This window comes from Ochotona curzoniae, unplaced genomic scaffold, assembly GCF_017591425.1.
Source record: "Ochotona curzoniae isolate NIBS_2020 unplaced genomic scaffold, NIBS_Ocur_1.0 scaffold_4701, whole genome shotgun sequence".
In the NCBI taxonomy this organism is placed as follows: domain Eukaryota; kingdom Metazoa; phylum Chordata; class Mammalia; order Lagomorpha; family Ochotonidae; genus Ochotona; species Ochotona curzoniae.
The window spans coordinates 19,815,009-19,833,319 of NW_024467122.1; the positions used below are offsets into that span (position 1 = coordinate 19,815,009).

At 41.6% G+C, this 18,311-nt stretch overlaps 1 protein-coding gene across 20 annotated transcripts in view; it reads left to right on the top strand.

The window, feature by feature from the left end:
• The window catches only part of TRIM9 (tripartite motif containing 9), a 97,567-nt gene that overhangs the window by 46,446 nt on the left and 32,810 nt on the right, over nucleotides 1-18,311 (top strand). For 17 of the 20 annotated variants that reach the window (XM_040968579.1, XM_040968567.1, XM_040968572.1 and 14 more), the window contains exons 2-3: nucleotides 5,302-5,397; nucleotides 7,222-7,344. The exons of the other annotated variants lie outside the window; for them this stretch is intronic. In XM_040968579.1, coding sequence (XP_040824513.1) covers nucleotides 5,302-5,397; nucleotides 7,222-7,344 — 219 coding nt within the window. The remainder of the gene's footprint in view (nucleotides 1-5,301; nucleotides 5,398-7,221; nucleotides 7,345-18,311) is intronic. 20 annotated transcript variants of the gene reach the window in all.

Below are 18,311 nucleotides of genomic sequence, written 5' to 3' on the forward strand. Positions count from 1 at the left end.
AGCTGACAGTGAACCAGGCTGAAACGCAGAGCCAGAAACTTCTTCCACATCTCCCATGTGAGTGATAGGGGTCCGAACACTTGGGCTATTCTTCCACTAGCTTTTTCAGGCCAATAGCAGGAAGTTGGATTAGAAATGGAACAGCAGATAATGAAACTAAGCCCATGTGGGGTGCTGGTGTCTCAGGCAACAGCTTTACCTTATATATATTATATATATATAAGGTATATATATATATAATATATACTTATATATATAATTATAATATATAATTATAATATATAATTATAATATATAATATCAATATTATATATTAATCTATATTAATCTAATATATATTATATATATAATATATGTTATATATATAATATATACAATGGGAGATGTCCTAAGTTCTTAGGCCCCTGAACCCCTGTGGAAGATGTGGGAGAACCTCCCTCCTGGCTCCTGGCTTTGGCCTGGTCCAGTTCTGGTTGTTGTTGAAATCTAAGCAAGACCTCTAAAAAGAAAGAACAGGATATTTGTGTTCAGGAATCATTGCTGCTCTGAAATGGTGACAATTCTTTTTTTTTTAATTTATTTATTTGAAAGATAAAATTACAGAGAGGGAAGGAGATAGACAGTTCTTACATGCTTTTACTTCCCCAATAGCTACATATCTCCCAGGTGGGTGGCAGGGGCCCAAATACTTGGATCATCTTCCACTGCTTTCCCAACTACATTAACAGGGAAATGGATTGAAAAATGGAGCAGTAGGGGGAGGATTCAAACCGAAGTTTAAATGGGATACTGGCATTACAGGCAGTGAAAACTTAACTTGCTACACCACAAATGAACCTCCTACTAATTAGGGAGTTTCTCTCATATAGTCTTTCTGATGAAGTCAAAGTCTGGCATAGTCCAACAACCAATGACAGAAGTATGGCTTATCTGCCTCTCAAAGAAAACAAATGTCTTTTTCCCCAGCAAGACAGATAGCTCTGACCACCATGTGAATTCCAGAGAGACTCTGTCTGGCCCAACCACCAAGTCTCCTACCCTCCTCACCAGCCAAGCTCTGATATTGGAGATGCACAGGAATGCAGCACAATTCTCCCCCATGAGAGCTCTGCAGGACACGTTTTACCTTAGGGCACAGTAAATGAAAATCGTTGCCTCACACATTGTTCATAGTTTCTTGGGGGGACATTGGCTCCCTAAGTCTCTGTGGCTTTTGTGTGGTGTGCTGCGATACTGAAAGAATTTGTTGCAGACATTCAGCAGAACCTGAAATCCAGTCACAACATTGTAGTATCTAAGATCTGTCCTCCCACAATGACTTCATTTTATTTATGCTCCATTTGAAAGGAGATAATTGCTTAGGGGAAACAGCAACAATCAGAGCCATGGAATAGGAACTACATGCCACATATCACATTTTTCCATATCTTCACCCATTCTGGAAACACCACAATGCTTTAGGAAGGTTTGAATAGCATGAGCCTTCTAATACACACAAGTTCTGTCTGGTGTACTCACAATGCCATAATCTACACGAAGAAGGGGCTAGCATTGTGGCTTTGTGTATGCGATGAAATCCTCATCATGGTCCTGTGTTGCAACTACTGTTTGTAACCCCAAGTTGCAAATAAAGAAGCTAATCTGAGCATTATCTATTGAGTTCCCTAGATGCAGACTGTGAGAGAGATGCACAGGCTGATTAATTGTTGAGTATTCTTGATAGATCCACCTATGACAAAGTGGGGAAGCCAGGATTCACTGGAAACCAAAGCCACCATACAGAAGCCTCAGTCAGTCCAACATTATTTCAGAGCTGGAGTGTCACTTCTAGATTACTCCCAGAGCAAAATCGAGAGACCCATTCACTGCATCATCATGGAGGTCTGGGAAGTACCCCATGCTCTGGGAGGCAACACAGTCGTTTTCTGGGCCATCAAACTGCTATTGGTCTAGCTTGCCTCGTCTGTTTTGCACTAGTTCTTTGACCTTTTTTGACCCATCCCATACCTGTAAGTTAACATCATTGACAGCCAGGACACTTCATTCAAACTTCTGAGTTGAGAGGGAAATGACAAGTGATTTATGTTTACAGCTAGGAAAGTGAGGGAAATATTGTCTTCTATCTGAGTTGCTTGGGCTGATGTTAGTTAGGAATTGATCAGGATGGAGTGAATTCTGTTAGTCATTTACTGAGCCTAAGAAATGAATTCTGAACCACCCCTCCAGGATCACCTCCGTGTTGAGATTCTGATCTTTGGGGAGCATCACTATTTTGGGACACAATGGGAACTGAGTGGAAGTTGAAGAGGGAAAGGTATGCAAAAAAGGGAAGGGGGAGATGAGTATTTTGTTTCTCTCCTTCAAGCTTGAACAACTGGGCCTGCTTGTGTGAGGCCATGTCTATTCTGAGCATGCTCTGATTCAAGTACAACCTAACTGGCAATCGGTCAGTGCCTTGTGGCTGCATCATTTTCCAGTCTCCTTCACTTTAAGATTGTGACAGTAATTCAAACAAACAAACAAACAAAATCCAAGAAACCCAAATGCCATTAATGAGGCATTTTAAATGGCTTTTAAAACCCTACCTTTCTGTCTCTAATGACTACGTGAACAGCTAAAGATGTTGTAATGAAAACATACCCTGCATGTTTTCATCTTCAGTGTTCTGGTCATCCATTTTCTGTGCTGCTCCATGGTCCTGAATACAGAGCATCTGCTAGCATGGAGTAGGAATTTAAATGTTTCTAGGAAGCTAAATCAATCAATCACAATGGCATTCTACATCAGATGTAGCTTATAAATATAATCAAAAGGCTATCCTATAAAAGCAAGGTGCACATAAATCCTTACAGTGAGAGTACTTCTACTGATAAAGAGTTCTTTACAATTTTTCATGATCTTGTTCACTTTCTACAGTCAGAGCTTAGGAGAAAGATTTCTGGATTTTTATCTTATAGTGTAGTTGTTTATCAAATACCATTACAGTCTATTTATTACATTAAATAGAAAGCAGTAGAACTGAACATACCCCCCCAAAAAGAATCTGGAAATAAATTACATTTTGTACTTCATTTATTGCATTGCAATATAAAACTGTGGGAATTTCTATGACTAAATAATTGTTTTTCTAAGTATATAACAGCATCTGGTTAGCACATCTTTATGAGTGTCAGATATGACTTGTATTACACAAGCTTGTAATGCAAGGAGTCACACAGATAGAAAAACTTCTCTGTAGCCAAATGAATTTGGCTTCTGTGTCCAAACCCCCAAGAGTGATTCCTAAGGCATGGATTATAATTAAAGGAGGAGGAAAACCATCCTAGTAACCTTTGCTCATTCAGAAAAATTAGATAGAAAATCATCATTGAGGAGATGATTCCCGCAAATGATGGGATTGCTGTACTTAGCAGTAAAGGATGTTGCTGAAGGCTCATCTTTGCTTTCTGTTAGTCTATGCATCTAGCCTACCATAGCATTAGTACATACAGCCAAGTATTGGTGACCAAGAATATTTTGCAGTAGCTCCTGCTCCAGTCAGCAGGTGTTTGTGTAAGCAGGCATGAGCACAGCAAATAGCTTCTATTAAGCATGGATCTTGCCCTGTACCCCAGTGGGGGGTCTGAGTATTGGATACAGGATCGTATGCACTGCCCACAATAATACCTTTATCCTTCTCCTTTTATGGATGAGGTAAAACCATATTAAAAAAAATGAACAGCCAGTAACTGGTAGTATTTATAAATTCAGAATAGTTTTCATGTTGATTAATACATTCAAAGGTTACAGTAACCCAACTACAAAATATTGTTATTATTCCCATTTTTTTTTTCATTAGAGTCATTCAGCAGATGAGCTTTCTAGTAAGGATAAGAGCCACAGTTTGAACCTTTTGAAAGCCTATGTTCTTTCCACCATCCCACATTGCTCCCACCAGGCATTTGGCATACGTGTTTTTAGGGACAGTCAGTGCCCAATTTTGAATTTAATAAGGCAAATGTAAAACAAAACACTTCCAGGTTCAATAGCTGTAATTTTAAGATCCTATCCTTTTGCTGGATAGATAGGGTAATGAGGTACTATGTTGACAAGGAGGAAAAGTGCTTTAGTTTTCAAAGGCATTCTTTGTGCAGGAGGACTAATAGGATGTGCCCAGCCTGCCAAAGAGATGGAATTTTGTAGCCAGTGCAGTGTAATGGCTACAAACAATGGAAAATTCTAGTACAGTGACTTAAGCAGTTAACTTTTCACATGTAAGAAGAAGCCAAATGGCAGGAGGCAACAAGTGCTGGCTCAGTTGCTCCAAGATGTCATTAGAACCTAGACTCCTTTCTCTTCCCACCCCGCCAACCTTTACTATTTTGATCCTTTTTAAATGAGAATCAGAAGACATCACATCCATCATAAAGTTGGAAGCCCAAGGCGAAAGGGAGAGGCTGTACCAGCCATATTGTTCCCAAGTCAGCAGAAGAACATGAGCTTTCTCAGGCCTTTCCATCCTCAGAAGTTTTCCACTTAGAACCTTTGGTTCAGCAATCTGTGCCATGGCTATCCCAATAGATAAGAGATGCTGGGAAAGCAGATACTTTACTCAGAAACATTCTCTCCACATCAGAAGTGCATCTTTATGAGAGTGGAGTGGAGTGGGAACTCAGAGAGTAAGCCTTCTGGACTAGGAAGCTCAAGTGGAGGAGAGTTAGTGCAATAGGGAAATACTTGGGAACAGTTAGAGGGTGTTGGTGGAGTGAGGTAGGATAGCATCGTGTCCATTGTGTTTGTCTTTCTACCCGAGCAGTCCCAGAGCATCACACCAGTAGCAATACCTTCTCTCCTTGGTCCTCTTCTTGACACTCTTTATTTTTTATATCCCAAGCCCAGACCCAAATAGTGTTGGCAATTTTGTTTTGTATTGTATTGTATTGTGGGATTGTAGTATTGGCAATACTAGTGTTACTCATTGTTGGGTTCTGCTTTCTTAATCCCCAGCAATAGGCATGACATAAACTATGAAGTAAGTAATTGTGAGCTGAGGAAATTCTAGGTAGAGATAGCAGCTGGGAGAGGCTTTCACCTGTCATGGCCAGGAAACTACTCAGGAACCCATGCAAGGATCCTGGATGCCATTATTTCCAGAATCCACTTGTCCAGTTGGCTCAATGGCCCAGCTTCACACAGGAGGAATCCAAGCAGGCTGATGACTCCCAGTTCTGGGAATCTTTTGATCTGAGAACAGCTCTGTGTGACTTTGTTACTGCTCTGTGTAATTCCAGCTCTGTGACATCCCTCTCTTTCTCTTTGCAGAACCAGCTCTCCCAGGCACTGAATGGACTGTCAGACAGGGCCAAAGAAGCCAAGGAGTTCCTGGTGCAGCTCCGCAACATGGTACAGCAGATCCAGGTACCTGAACCCCTGGGGAGGGAAAGCAGCGGGGGAGGGGGAGGTGAAGAGGTTGTCACGTGACATTGTGCAGGGAGAGAGCTCTCTTTTCTTGTATCTTTATGTGCCATGGGTAGATTCGTGTCTCTTTTTGTTGTCTCTGACCTTATGGGGACATTTCCAAAGGCCCACAGAAAAACAGAATTTAAAAGACACTTTGCCCATCTTACTGACCTTGAGATTTAGTTCATGGAAATCATCTTAATCTGACCTCCACAAGTGGGCTCTTTGAGTTAATATTTAGTTCATATCAAGATGTAAGTTATTCTTTAAATGTAACCCAAGCTTTGAAAGCATTACTCACTGACTTCTTTGTACTTTTTGGTTATGCATACCCGTTACAGCTTTTGGTTCCCTAAAAACCCAGCAGTTTTTATACTTTCTTCTGTTTTGGAAAGCAATGGAGTTTATCAATCAGGCCTTTCTTTGCTTGTACTGGCACAAAATGTGCAGCCCATGCTTGCCCCCACCCCTCTTCACCCAGACCAAAACTTCCTTTCTATTCAAAATCACTGATGGAGCCTTCAAAAAGAAATTTCTCTCTCTCTCTCTCTTTCTTTCTCACACATACACCAGATCCCTAGTGTTACCCTGCATGGGGCTTAGAGAACTCTTTCATGATGTTTTCCAAGGTCTCTTCTGAGAATTCAAAAGCAGTTGCTTTGAAAGGCAAAAGGTATTAATTATAGACATTGCTAACACATTCCTTATACAAAGACCTTGCACTGGAAAACAGTTATCAGTTGGAAGTACCTGCAATACATTCTTCCCTAAAGAGACACAGTTAACTCTTAGGGGCTTTGGGAGTACACTGTAGTTCATTAGGCTCCATCCTTGCCAGCTCCCAGAAGTTTGCCTTGGCTTAGTTGAGTGTTCTTTTCTAAGCATTACTGGTATACAGGTAAGTATTTGGCTTTTTTTATTTACAAATTCATATTTTTTCCTGATTATGGTTTAAAAATCAAATTGGTATGGCTAAGTTGTTGAAAAGATTACCTTTAGCAAACGTTCATATTTCAGTGAGGAAATTGTTTATAAGAAATGTCTGTGGCATATACAGATTTAAAATTTTTTTCAGATTTTTGGAAGTAAAAAGTTTCATGCCCCGCATTTAAACATTCTTGAGACACCTGTTCACTTAATACAAGTACCTTTCCTCCTGCAAACTGCTGCCTTGTGTCTGGTTTTCACAAAAGGAGATTATTTGTGCAGTATTGATTGTTCTTAACTGCCCACCTGTGTGCACACTTTGCTTTCCTTAATCGGAGAGCCACTGAGTATGTTCTCCCATTGTTGTTACATCTCAATACTTCTATTTTTATTGGGCTATTGTTTAATATTGAAAGCCATTGCCCTCATCTTTCTTCCTTAGATGTGATAGTTCAGCATCACCTCCAAGTTGCCTTACTGACTGCCACATTTTACCATGTGTGGCTGAACTTGCACAGCCTTCAGGGAGACTCGTGTGCAACACCACAGACCAAGGCTTTATAATACTTAATATCTTCCAGATTGTGCAAATGGTTTCCTTTTGATAAAAACAAGCTTAGACAATAAATAGTTGTCATTTTCCGTCTAAATCTCATACAAAAACTCTACCACTGTAGAGGGAAGTTTGCCCATCTACCTTTTATAAACATCAAAGTATGTGCATTATGGACCGAGTTCTTTGTAATTCCCTGCAGCAGGGGTTTCTGTGCCATGCACGGCCAGGGAAGCTCTGGTTGCTCTGACAGCCTGAGATGCTCTGTATCCTGCAGCTGAGAAATGTGCTTTCTCATGCAGGAAAACAGTGTGGAGTTTGAGGCCTGTCTGGTGGCCCAGTGTGATGCCCTTATTGATGCCCTCAACAGAAGGAAAGCTCAGCTGCTGGCCCGGGTCAACAAGGAACATGAACACAAGCTGAAGGTGAGCACTGTGCCTGCTGTCCAGAGAGCAGCAACCAAGGAGGCCGGGGGCCAGGAACCGTGATAGACTTGTGGGCTGGCTGCCCACAGCCCTGGGTGGCCAATGACCTGGCCAGTGAGCAGAAAGCACAGTTCTTCATTCACCACTGAAATATCTAAATGCTTACCTAGCAATGTTTTAGATGTTAAACTGCTCTGGGTACAGCAATAATAATAAATCAAAATTCCTGTCCTTGTGGGGCTTCTATTCCACCTGGAGAAAGAGTAAGCAAGAAAATAAGTAAAATGTTCAGCATGCAGCAAAAGCACTGAGGATAAAAAATATAGAAAAAAAAATAGCAAAGGAGGATGGTGAGTACCTGGGGTTAGTGTTGAAATTTTTAAATGGCCATATAGAGTCAAAAATGTGTTTTTGTGTAGGAAAATGGAATCTTTGCCATAGAGAAAACAGACAAGTTTTGTCTTCTTAATTTCTGAAGGGAAACTTAATGTTAGACAACTGTGCAGACGTTTGTCACCACACCATGAAACTAATTGATTATAAGTCTAGGGCCCAGTTGGCAAGACTGGTTCTCCTGGAGACCTGGAATAGTCCCCTCATTGCCCCATGAGAGCACAGAACCAGAATATGTGAGCAAGGGTAGACAAATGAGGATGACCAAAGGGAATCTAGCAGTGGGTAGTCAGTTGAGACCCACATAGGCAAACCTCAGAATGACCCCAATGACTGGAGGATAGGGAGAGGGGGTTGGGCCATACTGGCCTGGGGTGGAGAGATAAGTGATATCTGAACACAGGCTGTCTGTACAGGTCAGGCACTCCACATCCAGAAACCTCGGTAGGGGACAATAATGAGTTGGTGATAAGGTGACAGCCCACCAAGTAGCAAGTTAGCAATAGGTGCTAGTCCCTAGAGATTAGGAGAAGGCCCACTTCTAAAAAAATGAAGTTACTGAAGGTAAATCAAGGAAAAGTTTTCAGAATGAAGAAACAAAGGAACACAGTTTGCCAACTTCAGGGTAAAACTTGGTGGCAGAGATCCATTAGGTGGACCCTGGTTCTTGACTACCAGAGACAAGGCAAGGCAAAATGCTATTGTCAGCTGGGACAGGAGAGCTGGACAAGATCTGGCAAACTGGCAATGCTAAACCCTGAAAGGCAAAGTGCCCATCTCTTATAGCCCTTGAGGCCCAGGGAGCTCTAGTGTGGAGAAAGCGTCCAGGCAGCATGAAGAAAGCAGTTGTCCAGGGAAGCTTCATAGCTCACGCTCAAGATAAACAAAACTGCAACTGTGGCTTCCCTCTGCATTTCCCTCCTGTACTCCCCATCTGCAGGCTCCTCAAAACACATTCAGATCCACACACCTGCTCCTTCCTGTCCCAGTGCTGGGGCAAGGATGCAGTGGGAACTCAACCCTTTCTTCCTTGACTTTGTAAATTGCCTAGGGCAAGGGGAGTCTGGAATTGAGGCAGACAGAAGGCTGAGCTATGACACTGGGGCCTAAGCCAGCCTGACTCTGCAGTCAAGGTCATCACTGTACCTCTGAGGTTTTCCTCATAGATGGCATCAACACAAAGACAGTTGTGTGTCTTGAAGCTGGACTCTGATTGTGAGCTTGGAAAGGAAGACATCCAGGGCTCCAATGTTTAAGGAACACGAGCCTGTTAGTGTGGCAGGAAACAAAGACTGGCAGTGCTTATGCTCCTTTCAGAACAGCTGTCAATAGTTCCTGGTGATGTGCCTAACCAGCAGGTCCTGTTGGGCAGATCTTAGGAAAAACTCAAGCCATTACAGATCCACATGCCAACCCAGCCTCCTGGAATCATCCAACTGGAAATGAAGCTAGTAATAAAGCATGGGACTCTCCTAGGATGTCATACTCTGTGGCATGAAACACATCATGCATAATCCGTGGTGAAGTGGTCAATGATAGGGACTTCTAATGACATGGCTTGCTCTAGCCCCTAGTTCCTATTGGCTGTAATAAGCTTATTTGTTTTTTAATTTCCCCAAGAGATACTGAGCTATGATTCATGGCAACGTATGTGGGAATTCTTAAAATGTGGGGGCAGTCTTAAAGATACTAACTTTTTTTACCCAAAAAGTTCTGAAAGTTTTGCCATATGGATTTCTATCTTACAGATTTACTTGCAACCATCTGGAAAATGGTTCTGTTCCATAAAAGTTTTCAACTAAGAGAAGTTGTGTCTGAATGATTTTTTTTTACTGGAATCACCATTTCTTATCTGGATTAAAAGCAGAAATGTGATTCTGTAGTCACCTAGCTGGCAATACTAGATGAGCATCCTTAGTGACCAAGTCCTGGCTTTAACAATGGCAATAACAGGGATGGTGCTGTGTTGTGGGTAATGGCAATGTCAGCCTACCATATAGGCACCAGTTTGAGTCGTGACTGCTCTACTTCTAATCTAGCTCCCTGCTAATCTACCTGGCAAGGCAGTAGAGGATGGCCAAGTGCATAGATCCTTGCATTCACATAGGAGATCCTGGCTCTGTTTTGGCAGTATCACAGAGGATATTCATGATGATAACAGCTAAGCTTCCGGTGATGTCTCTTCGAGGCAATGATGTACAGATCCACGTGGCAGGGATCAACTTAGTTCCTGTCTACAGTAGCACTGTGGTGTCATTGTCACCATTATCTCCATGCTAGAGCAACATCTACAGCATCATGGCACCATGCACTTCAGCCAGAATTTAAGCTGTGAACACTTGGCCTGGAGCCCAAAGTCTGAGGAACAGTACCCTATTGTGTTTAGTTGGAAGCATACTGTGGAGAGAAGACATTTCTCTAAGTCAGCTAGGACCTCAATGATACACACCCTTGAGGGGCTGAGTATACCCACAAATAATGCCCACCCAGGTAGCAGACAAGCTTCTCAGGCTGTAAGGGCAATATCACTGACAGCTATAAAGGTCACAACAAATCATGGAAAAGCGAGGCCCAGAGTAGCTCAAATTGTGACAGTGTGTGTTGGTGGCTACTCACAACTTATTTTTTCTAAGGAGGTTTTTTGGTTTGTTTGGTTTGTTTGGTTGGTTGGTTTTTGTTGTTGTTTTGCTTTTATATTTTGCTTCTGGTTTTGTTTTTGATTTAAGAGGTAGAATATAAGAAAGGTAGTGATCCTCCTCATTTTCCTGTGCTGGTTCACATCTCACTGCTCTGAAGTGTGGGGCTTTTTAGGATTAAGTTGGCTGAGGCCCTTCTGGCAGAGCACCCAGGACTGCCTGCTGGTGGTAACTTGAGAAGCAGAGGGAAGGAAACCGAGGCTCTTCCTCTCTCCTAGCCTGCATGGCCTGGAGGCTCTGCCAACAACACAGCAGTCACCAGAAGAGACTCCCCAGGGTCTCTTCTTGAAAACCAAATAGCCTGCCTCTGCTATTTTGTTATAGTGATGAGAACCAGACCAGTGCTAAGTGTCCCTCTGCAGCTCGGCAACTGTGAAAGCCAGCAGTGGGTTATGCTGTTGGTGCTCGTGTGAGAAGCATGAACGCAGAGCTGGAATTCCTTGGTCCAGGCCTGCGTCCTGGGTGGGCTGCCCCTGCCAGACACAAGGATGCCCTGACAGGCTGCAGAGCAAGGCAGCTGTCTGCCCTCATTCTATCCAAGGTCCATACCCCATCTCACAGGATTGCCGAAGCCAGAGCCAGGTGGTTGGTGTCCCCCACGGCAGCAAAGCTGTTCTGTCCTCTGTCTCCAACAGTTTTTCGCTCTACAGTTCTCAGCTGATTTTTTATCTGTCACCACATTTAAAAGCTGCCACCCTCGCTGCCAGTACTGGTCCCACAAACCCTCACTCTTCCGTCCTCCCTTGCCTTTTCTCTTTCTTGTCACTTTTCTTGCTTCCCAGATTTGTGAGGAAAAAAATAAACACAAAAACAGCCTTTTATAGACTCTCCTTCCGGAGCACAGTACTTCTTTCTCTCTTCTTTGGCTAACTTGTCCTTCATTATGCGGTGAGGATAATCATGTTCTTCCAATTCCTTTTGGCCAACCTCTCTGGGGGCCAGCAGAGAAAGAAAGAATTGTGTATTTGTGTGTGTGTGTGTGTGTGTGTGTGTGTGTGTGTATGTTTCCTGGTAACTTTCTCTCTTTGAGCCAATCCAAAAGACTTGGGATGCAGGAAAGTGGGTGAGCATTTACACAATCTTTATAATCTGCTCATGTCCCTCTCTCTGAGAGCACTGATTGCTCAAACAGATTTAGTTGTTCTGTCCTTCTGGTCTGAGGCTGGATGGGTCTCAGCTGGGAAGAGCCCAGATTCTGTGTGGCAGAGACCAGACTGAGAGGACACATTTCATCACTCAGTCTGCAGCCACGGGAAGGCCTGTGCCTCCTGGCTTTTGTCTAAAATACGGGTCAAGGCGGTGCTCACTTTCTAGAGCTTGGTACAGCACCTAGCACAGCATTTAGTAAATATGAGCTGTAACAGCTATCTTGTAGAAACAGAATGATGGGGAATATTTTGTCATTCAGTGTTTTAAAGAAATGTTTCCAGGAGTTTGTCTTCCACAGTGCTGTAATTCACACTATTAGAGTCAGCCCAGGCTCTTATTTTCTCATCTCTAGACCTGGGGAATTCCCTACCGGCTTGCGTTTATAATACATCATTCCATAAAATGGTTAACAAAGTTAAGTGAGCTATTTTTAAAAGCTAAAAACAAAATTTTTAAAAAAAGGCATAGGGCTTGGAGGCATATGTAGATATGGTCATGTTTTAAGAAGACTGTTTGAAATGTAAATTACAGTTATTACTCCTCTGTGGTTTGAAAAAGTACTGGGAGCCAAATATGTATTTTCAAGATGTCATGAACTTAAATAAGTATCAGAAAAGTACTAGAACAAAAATGCTTTTGAGCTTCCAAGAAATACCATTAGCTCCTAAATGAAACTCCTTGAGCAGTATCCTAGCCATTGACACCCCCTCCCCAGGTTTCTGTCCTATCTGTGCAACATGTCAGCATCCTACCCAGGACTTACCTAACTGTGGTCCTCACGGGCAACTTCTGACAGCACTTAAATTGTAGTATTGCACTCATGAGATTTTTGCATATAACCTTACATATGTCATTTTCTTTTGATAAGCTTGAAATGGCATCTAAGCATTATTTTTGTTTATGCAACATTTAGAATTTGAAATAATCCTGATATCACCTTAGATGTGTTCTGCGTCCAGTATCTTAGAATAAATGGATACATTGATTGGTGCAAGGTGACATGTTTCTTTTTGGTTACTTTCTGACTGTAATGTCCCAAATGTGTGTGTGTATATAGTATGTGTGTTCATATATATATAGCACGTGTGTGTATATAGTGTGTGTGTACACACACACACACATACATATATATATAGAGAGAGAGAGAAACACATTTTGTAGTTGTTCAGAAAAATTTTGCAAAGAAATCTAATCTTTGATGTCCACGTATGGTTGGAAAAGTTAATGCACCAACAAGATGACTCAGCAAGGATGCTGTGAGGTGGTGATCCAGTGTTATAGAGCTCACATTTTCACAGAGGGCTCCATGTACCAGTTGTAGCTATGTGAAGAATGCTTGATTTTTAGTTCCATTGTACTGTTGGATTTTGTTAAAATCATTACCATGTTTTTCACATTGAATTTGTTATTATTCCCATACATTCCTTTTATGATTGCAAAAACAATACTTGGAAGTTCCATGGCCCTATTGCTAAAAGCACGAATTTAAATTATAAACATTGACTTATGAAATGGCTTCCATCAGCTATTTTGCCATTGTTTCAAAATAGACAATCCTTTGAATCAAGATTCATGTGTGTGGGGGCAGTGAGAGTGAGGTGGACGGAGAAGGAGAGGGCAAAGGAGGAAAGAAGGAGAGAGAGTAAAGGAGACACCTGCACATACTCAGAATGTTAGAATAATTAGATAAGATTTGACTTGCTACAACTATTACTACCAAAAAAGTAACAAATTCAAGCCAATAATCAGCTCAATGCCCCCCAAAACTGCAAGTTTAGTTAGTCCACTACATGAAAGACATGGAAAATTAGGCACACTGCAAAAACTTACAGCCTCTAATTGCTCTCAGCAGAAATCTAACCACTCTTGGGTTTGAGTAAAACCCTTATTAGTGAGAAATTGCTTTTGTGGCTTCTTTCACCAAATTCTGTGATCCTCTACTTTCCACCACACAGGAGCAAACATCACAGGGAATTCTTTGGACATCTAATTCCCAGTTTTCTCATGAAGTCACCAGAAAGGCACACACACACAGCTAGGACTCCCCTAGGCGAGGAAATGGAATTTTGAACACCACAAACTCACACTGGCCAATGAGCTTTTAAATGTTCTTTGATTAAACCCACATTTACACGACACCTCAAAAGGTACCTAACTCATGCCTTGAAGATGGTGAGATAATGCATGTATCCTACAAAACACCATGTTGTGTACATCATGATTTTGTAGCCCACCATTAGTAGTAAATGTTCTGAGTGGGTGGGACCACACCAAACACTTGTCTGTCCCAATGGCTTGTACCGCCTTCATCAGCTTCTCCATATAACGATACTGGGTTCAGTGCCATAAGTATGCACTTTGTGCAGTTCACTCGGTGTTTTGTGATACATTATTGATGGTATTTACACTTCTGGATTTAAAAGTTCACAGCTAAAACATAGAACCCTTCTAAAACAGGGCAAATTTTATTTATTTAATAGTCCTGACTGGTTTTATTTTACTTATTTTTCTTTTTTAAGGAATTTATCAATATGTTAGATTCTCAGGAACACCACAAATGCATGATAATTGCTGTAATACAATTCAAATAAACTCTGATGCTAATGTTAATATTAATACAAAGAGATATGCTCCATGTTCTTCATAGATGCAATTCTCTTTTTTTAAGATTTATTTATTTATTGGAAAGTCAGATATACAGAGAAGAGGAGAGACAGAGAGGAAGATCTTCCGTCTGATGATTCACTCCCCAAGTGGCTGCAATGGCCGATGCTATGCCGATCCAAAGCCAGGAGCCAGGAACTTCTTCCGAGTATCCCACACAGGTGCAGGATCCCAAAGTTTTGGGCCGTCCTCGACTGTTTTCCCAGGCCACAAGCAGGGAGCTGGATGGGAAGTGGAGCTGCTGGTATTAGAACCGGCCCATATGGGATCCTGGCGTGTTCAAGGCAAGGACCTTAGCCGCTAGGCCACACCACCAGGCCCCATAGATGCAATTCTAATATGGTAATTCGCTTTCTCCCTTCCTTTTCCTTTCCTTTCCTTTCCTTTCTTTTCCTTTCCTTTCCTTTCCTTTCCTTTCCTTTCCTTTCCTTTCCTTTCCTTTCCTTTCCTTTCCTTTCCTTTCCTTTCCGTTCCTTCCTTCCTTCCTTCCTTTTCTTCCCTCTTTCATTTCTTACCCAAAGCTTGACTTGTTCTCGAAATGATTTGTTACCAATGTAGATACATTAATAGTGCAGAGAGTGGGATCAAGAGAATGGGAAAGTTGTATATGAAACCGTGTAGGGGAAAAGTGGCATATGAGGAACCTAAAAATGCTTTTCCTTAATGTAAGTGCCACTAAGTTTCAATGAATCAAATTATATATTAGATAATGTTCTACTCTAGAGGGAAAAAAAAGTGGTTTCTTTATTTTGCCAAATAAATATACCATCCAAAGCACTTCACCTTTAACTCACACAGGAGTCTATTCTAAGTACCCAAGCATTATGTGCTTACAGACGTGGTATCAAGGTCACAGGTGAATAAAATAATAAAATCCTGCATAGTAGCTTCAGCACTTGCTACAGGTTATGTCACAGGAGCTAACTGGAGGAAAGAGATTGGCCTAGTAACAGATTAGAGTTATGAACAGGCAAAGCAAAACTCCTTTGGGACTGATTGTGTAAACTCTCCTGGATGCTCTAGGCTGCTGAAATGTCTGAGAAGAAAATGGGGCGAAACAGCCCACTCTGTTTCTCCAAACGTGTATCAGTATCACATCCTGACCCAAGTAGTGATGTTTATTAGTGTACCTCTTAACAAGATAAATTGTTTGAATGATAGACATTTGCCATTTAGAAGAGATGCTGACTCTTCTGATACAATTTTTTGAAAGATTTATTTATTTTTCTTAGAAATACGGATTTACAGAGAGAAGGAAAGAAAGATCTTTCATCCACTGGTTCATTCCCCAAGTGGTCTCAATGGCCACAGTTGAGCTGATCCAAAGCCAAGAGCTTCTTCTGGGTCTCCCATGCAGGTACAGGGTCCTGAGGCTTTGGGCCAACCTCTGGTGCTTTCCCAGGCCATAAGCAAATATCTGGATGGTAAGTGTGCCATCTGGGTCATGAGCCCATATGGGACCATGATATGGTCATGGCAAGGACCTTAGCCACTAGACCATCATGCTAGACTCTCCATGCATACAATTTTAAAGCTTATGAAACTGTAGATTAATTTATGGTCTCATCAGTTTTAATTTTTGGTGAAGGACAAAGTGAGAATATTGTTCTCTATTTGTATCATTCTGCAACTTGCATAGTTCCTAATCAAAAGAGTGTAGTACAACCATTTGCAAGTATGGTGTCAAGGGGTTTACAAAATACAAAATGTGTATCTCAGCAGTGACAAGATCTGACTGCCTAGGAATTGTTTGCATAGGAAAAATGTTAAAAATAAGTGGTAAAATAGGGACTGGCATTGTGGCATAATGTGTAAGGCCACTGTATGCAGCAACAGCATCCAATATGGGCAACAGCTGCCATCCCAGTTGCTCCACTTCCACTCTAAATCCCTGCTAAAAGCCTAGGAAAGCAGTGAAAAAATGCCCCAAGTTGTTGGACCCCTGCTACTCTTGTGGGAAACCTGGATGATGAAGTTTCTGGTTCCTGTCTTCTGCCTGGCCATCAGGGCCACTTGGGTAGTAAACCACCATATGGAATGTCTTTCTCTCTCTCTCTCTCTCTCTCTCTTTTTCCCCCAGTGCCCCTTTCTTTTTATGACTCTGACTGAGAGTTATTTGAAATAACAGAATAGATATTATAAAAAGTAAATGAATTGGTGATAAAAGTGGTTGTGAATAGCATGGGTTAAGAAAGCTAGCGAATAAAAGTTTATTAAAAAAACATTCAACTGTGATAAAGATCTTTATGTCATTTTAAAATATATATTTATTTATGTAAAAGGCAGAGTACAGTGGGAGGAGTGGGGGTGGCAGGAGATCTCCTATCCTCTGGTTCACTCGCCAAATGGCTGCAAGAGCTAAGATTAAGCAAGCTGAAATGGGAGTCAGGAACTCCATCCAGTCTCCTACATGGTATCCAGGACTCAAGTACTTGACCCATCATCACTACCTTTCCTCATGTATTAGCAGATAGCTGGAATGGAACTGAAGCAGACAGAATTCAAACAGGAATTCAGTGGAAGTTGTAAGCCTCCCAAGCTGTGGTTTAACTGACTGTACCACATAGCTCACTTCAAAATCTTTACACTTTTCAAAGATCTCATTATCTGCCTGATCTCATAAAGTAGGAAATCTTGCTAGACTTGTTCAGAAACTTGAAGTCAATTACAAAGTACCCAAAATTGCTGCTCTAGCAACCCAGAATGTTAATTTTTAGCAGTGATTCTACGATAGGCAGTTGCGGCTGTTATGCAATAAGTGAAATTCTGTAAAGAGATAGATCATAATCACTTGTAGCAACACTGAATGTTGAGAGTTGGGGAACTTGGGGATATGGGTGTGTCTGAGAAATGTGAGCTATGGAATCAGGAACCTGGGGCAAACAGACACAGGTGGAAACGATGAGTCCTTGGCACTGCAACACTCCTGCTTCTCAAGGGCAGGCACAGAACTCTAGCAATCACACTGCTCCTCTGGCAGTCCCCAGTAAACCTTACTTGAAAAGTAAACTCCAAGAAACAGACACTAAATTTTATAGGGACCAAGTATTATATTTGTCTCAATGCCGTTATGTCCTAGAACTGTTACTGACCCGCATGACCTGGAAAGTAAACACAACAGCTAGACTTATTTTGTCTGGAAAGCAGTTGCTGTGCAATACCCTTTCAGCTCATCCCTGTGCTTGCTACTTAGTCTTTTAGTACCAGTGGTCAAAGGATAGCTGTCAGTGGGGTAATGCAATGATGGGGCGGCATCTATGCATCTCCTTAAATAAGCCTCGTGAGGCAGAGGGAGTAATTTCACCTTAGTATCCTGTCTTGAATTTGTGTTTTACTTGTGGAGCACCCTGCCACCATGCAGGAAGCAGAATCCTAACATCTTTCTTTATTAGAAAACAGTCATTTTCACTCCATGAGCCAAGACCAACAGATGGTGGTGGTAATGGTGGTTGTGGCAGTTGTCAGAAACATATCAAATGGCAGGAGAAAGAATTAACTAGTGGATTCCAAATTTCATTTCTACTCCCTCCTCAAAAATCACAGAAGTAATCCTCCCATCAAAGTCAATTTCTTTCACCAATAATGATAAAATTTCAGGTCATATATTCTGTTTTTTTCTTGTTTAAAAAGCAATAACAAATTACCTGTCAGAGAATTAGGAGATGTAAATAGCCAGAATTTTTATTCTTGAAAAAGAATAAAATTGTGGCACCAACAAGTTAAGCTACCACCTCCAACCCTGGACTCTCCTATTGGAGCAGTGGTTTGAGTCCTGAAGGATCCACTTTTGATACAGCTCCCTGCCTTAAAAAGCATTGAAAAGTGACCCAAGCGCTTGGACCCCTGCCACCCACTTGGGAGACATTGAAGTTCCAAGATCTTTTTAATGAAAGTTTTCACACATAGGTGAACCTTGAAGACATTATGCTCAATGAAATAAACTAGTCACAAAGAAAGCAAATATTGTGTGAGCACACATATATGAGATTCCTGGTATAATCAAATTCATCAAGACAAAAAAGTCAACAGTCCCGGTGTGAGGCTGATAGAACCTGGCTGAGAAGC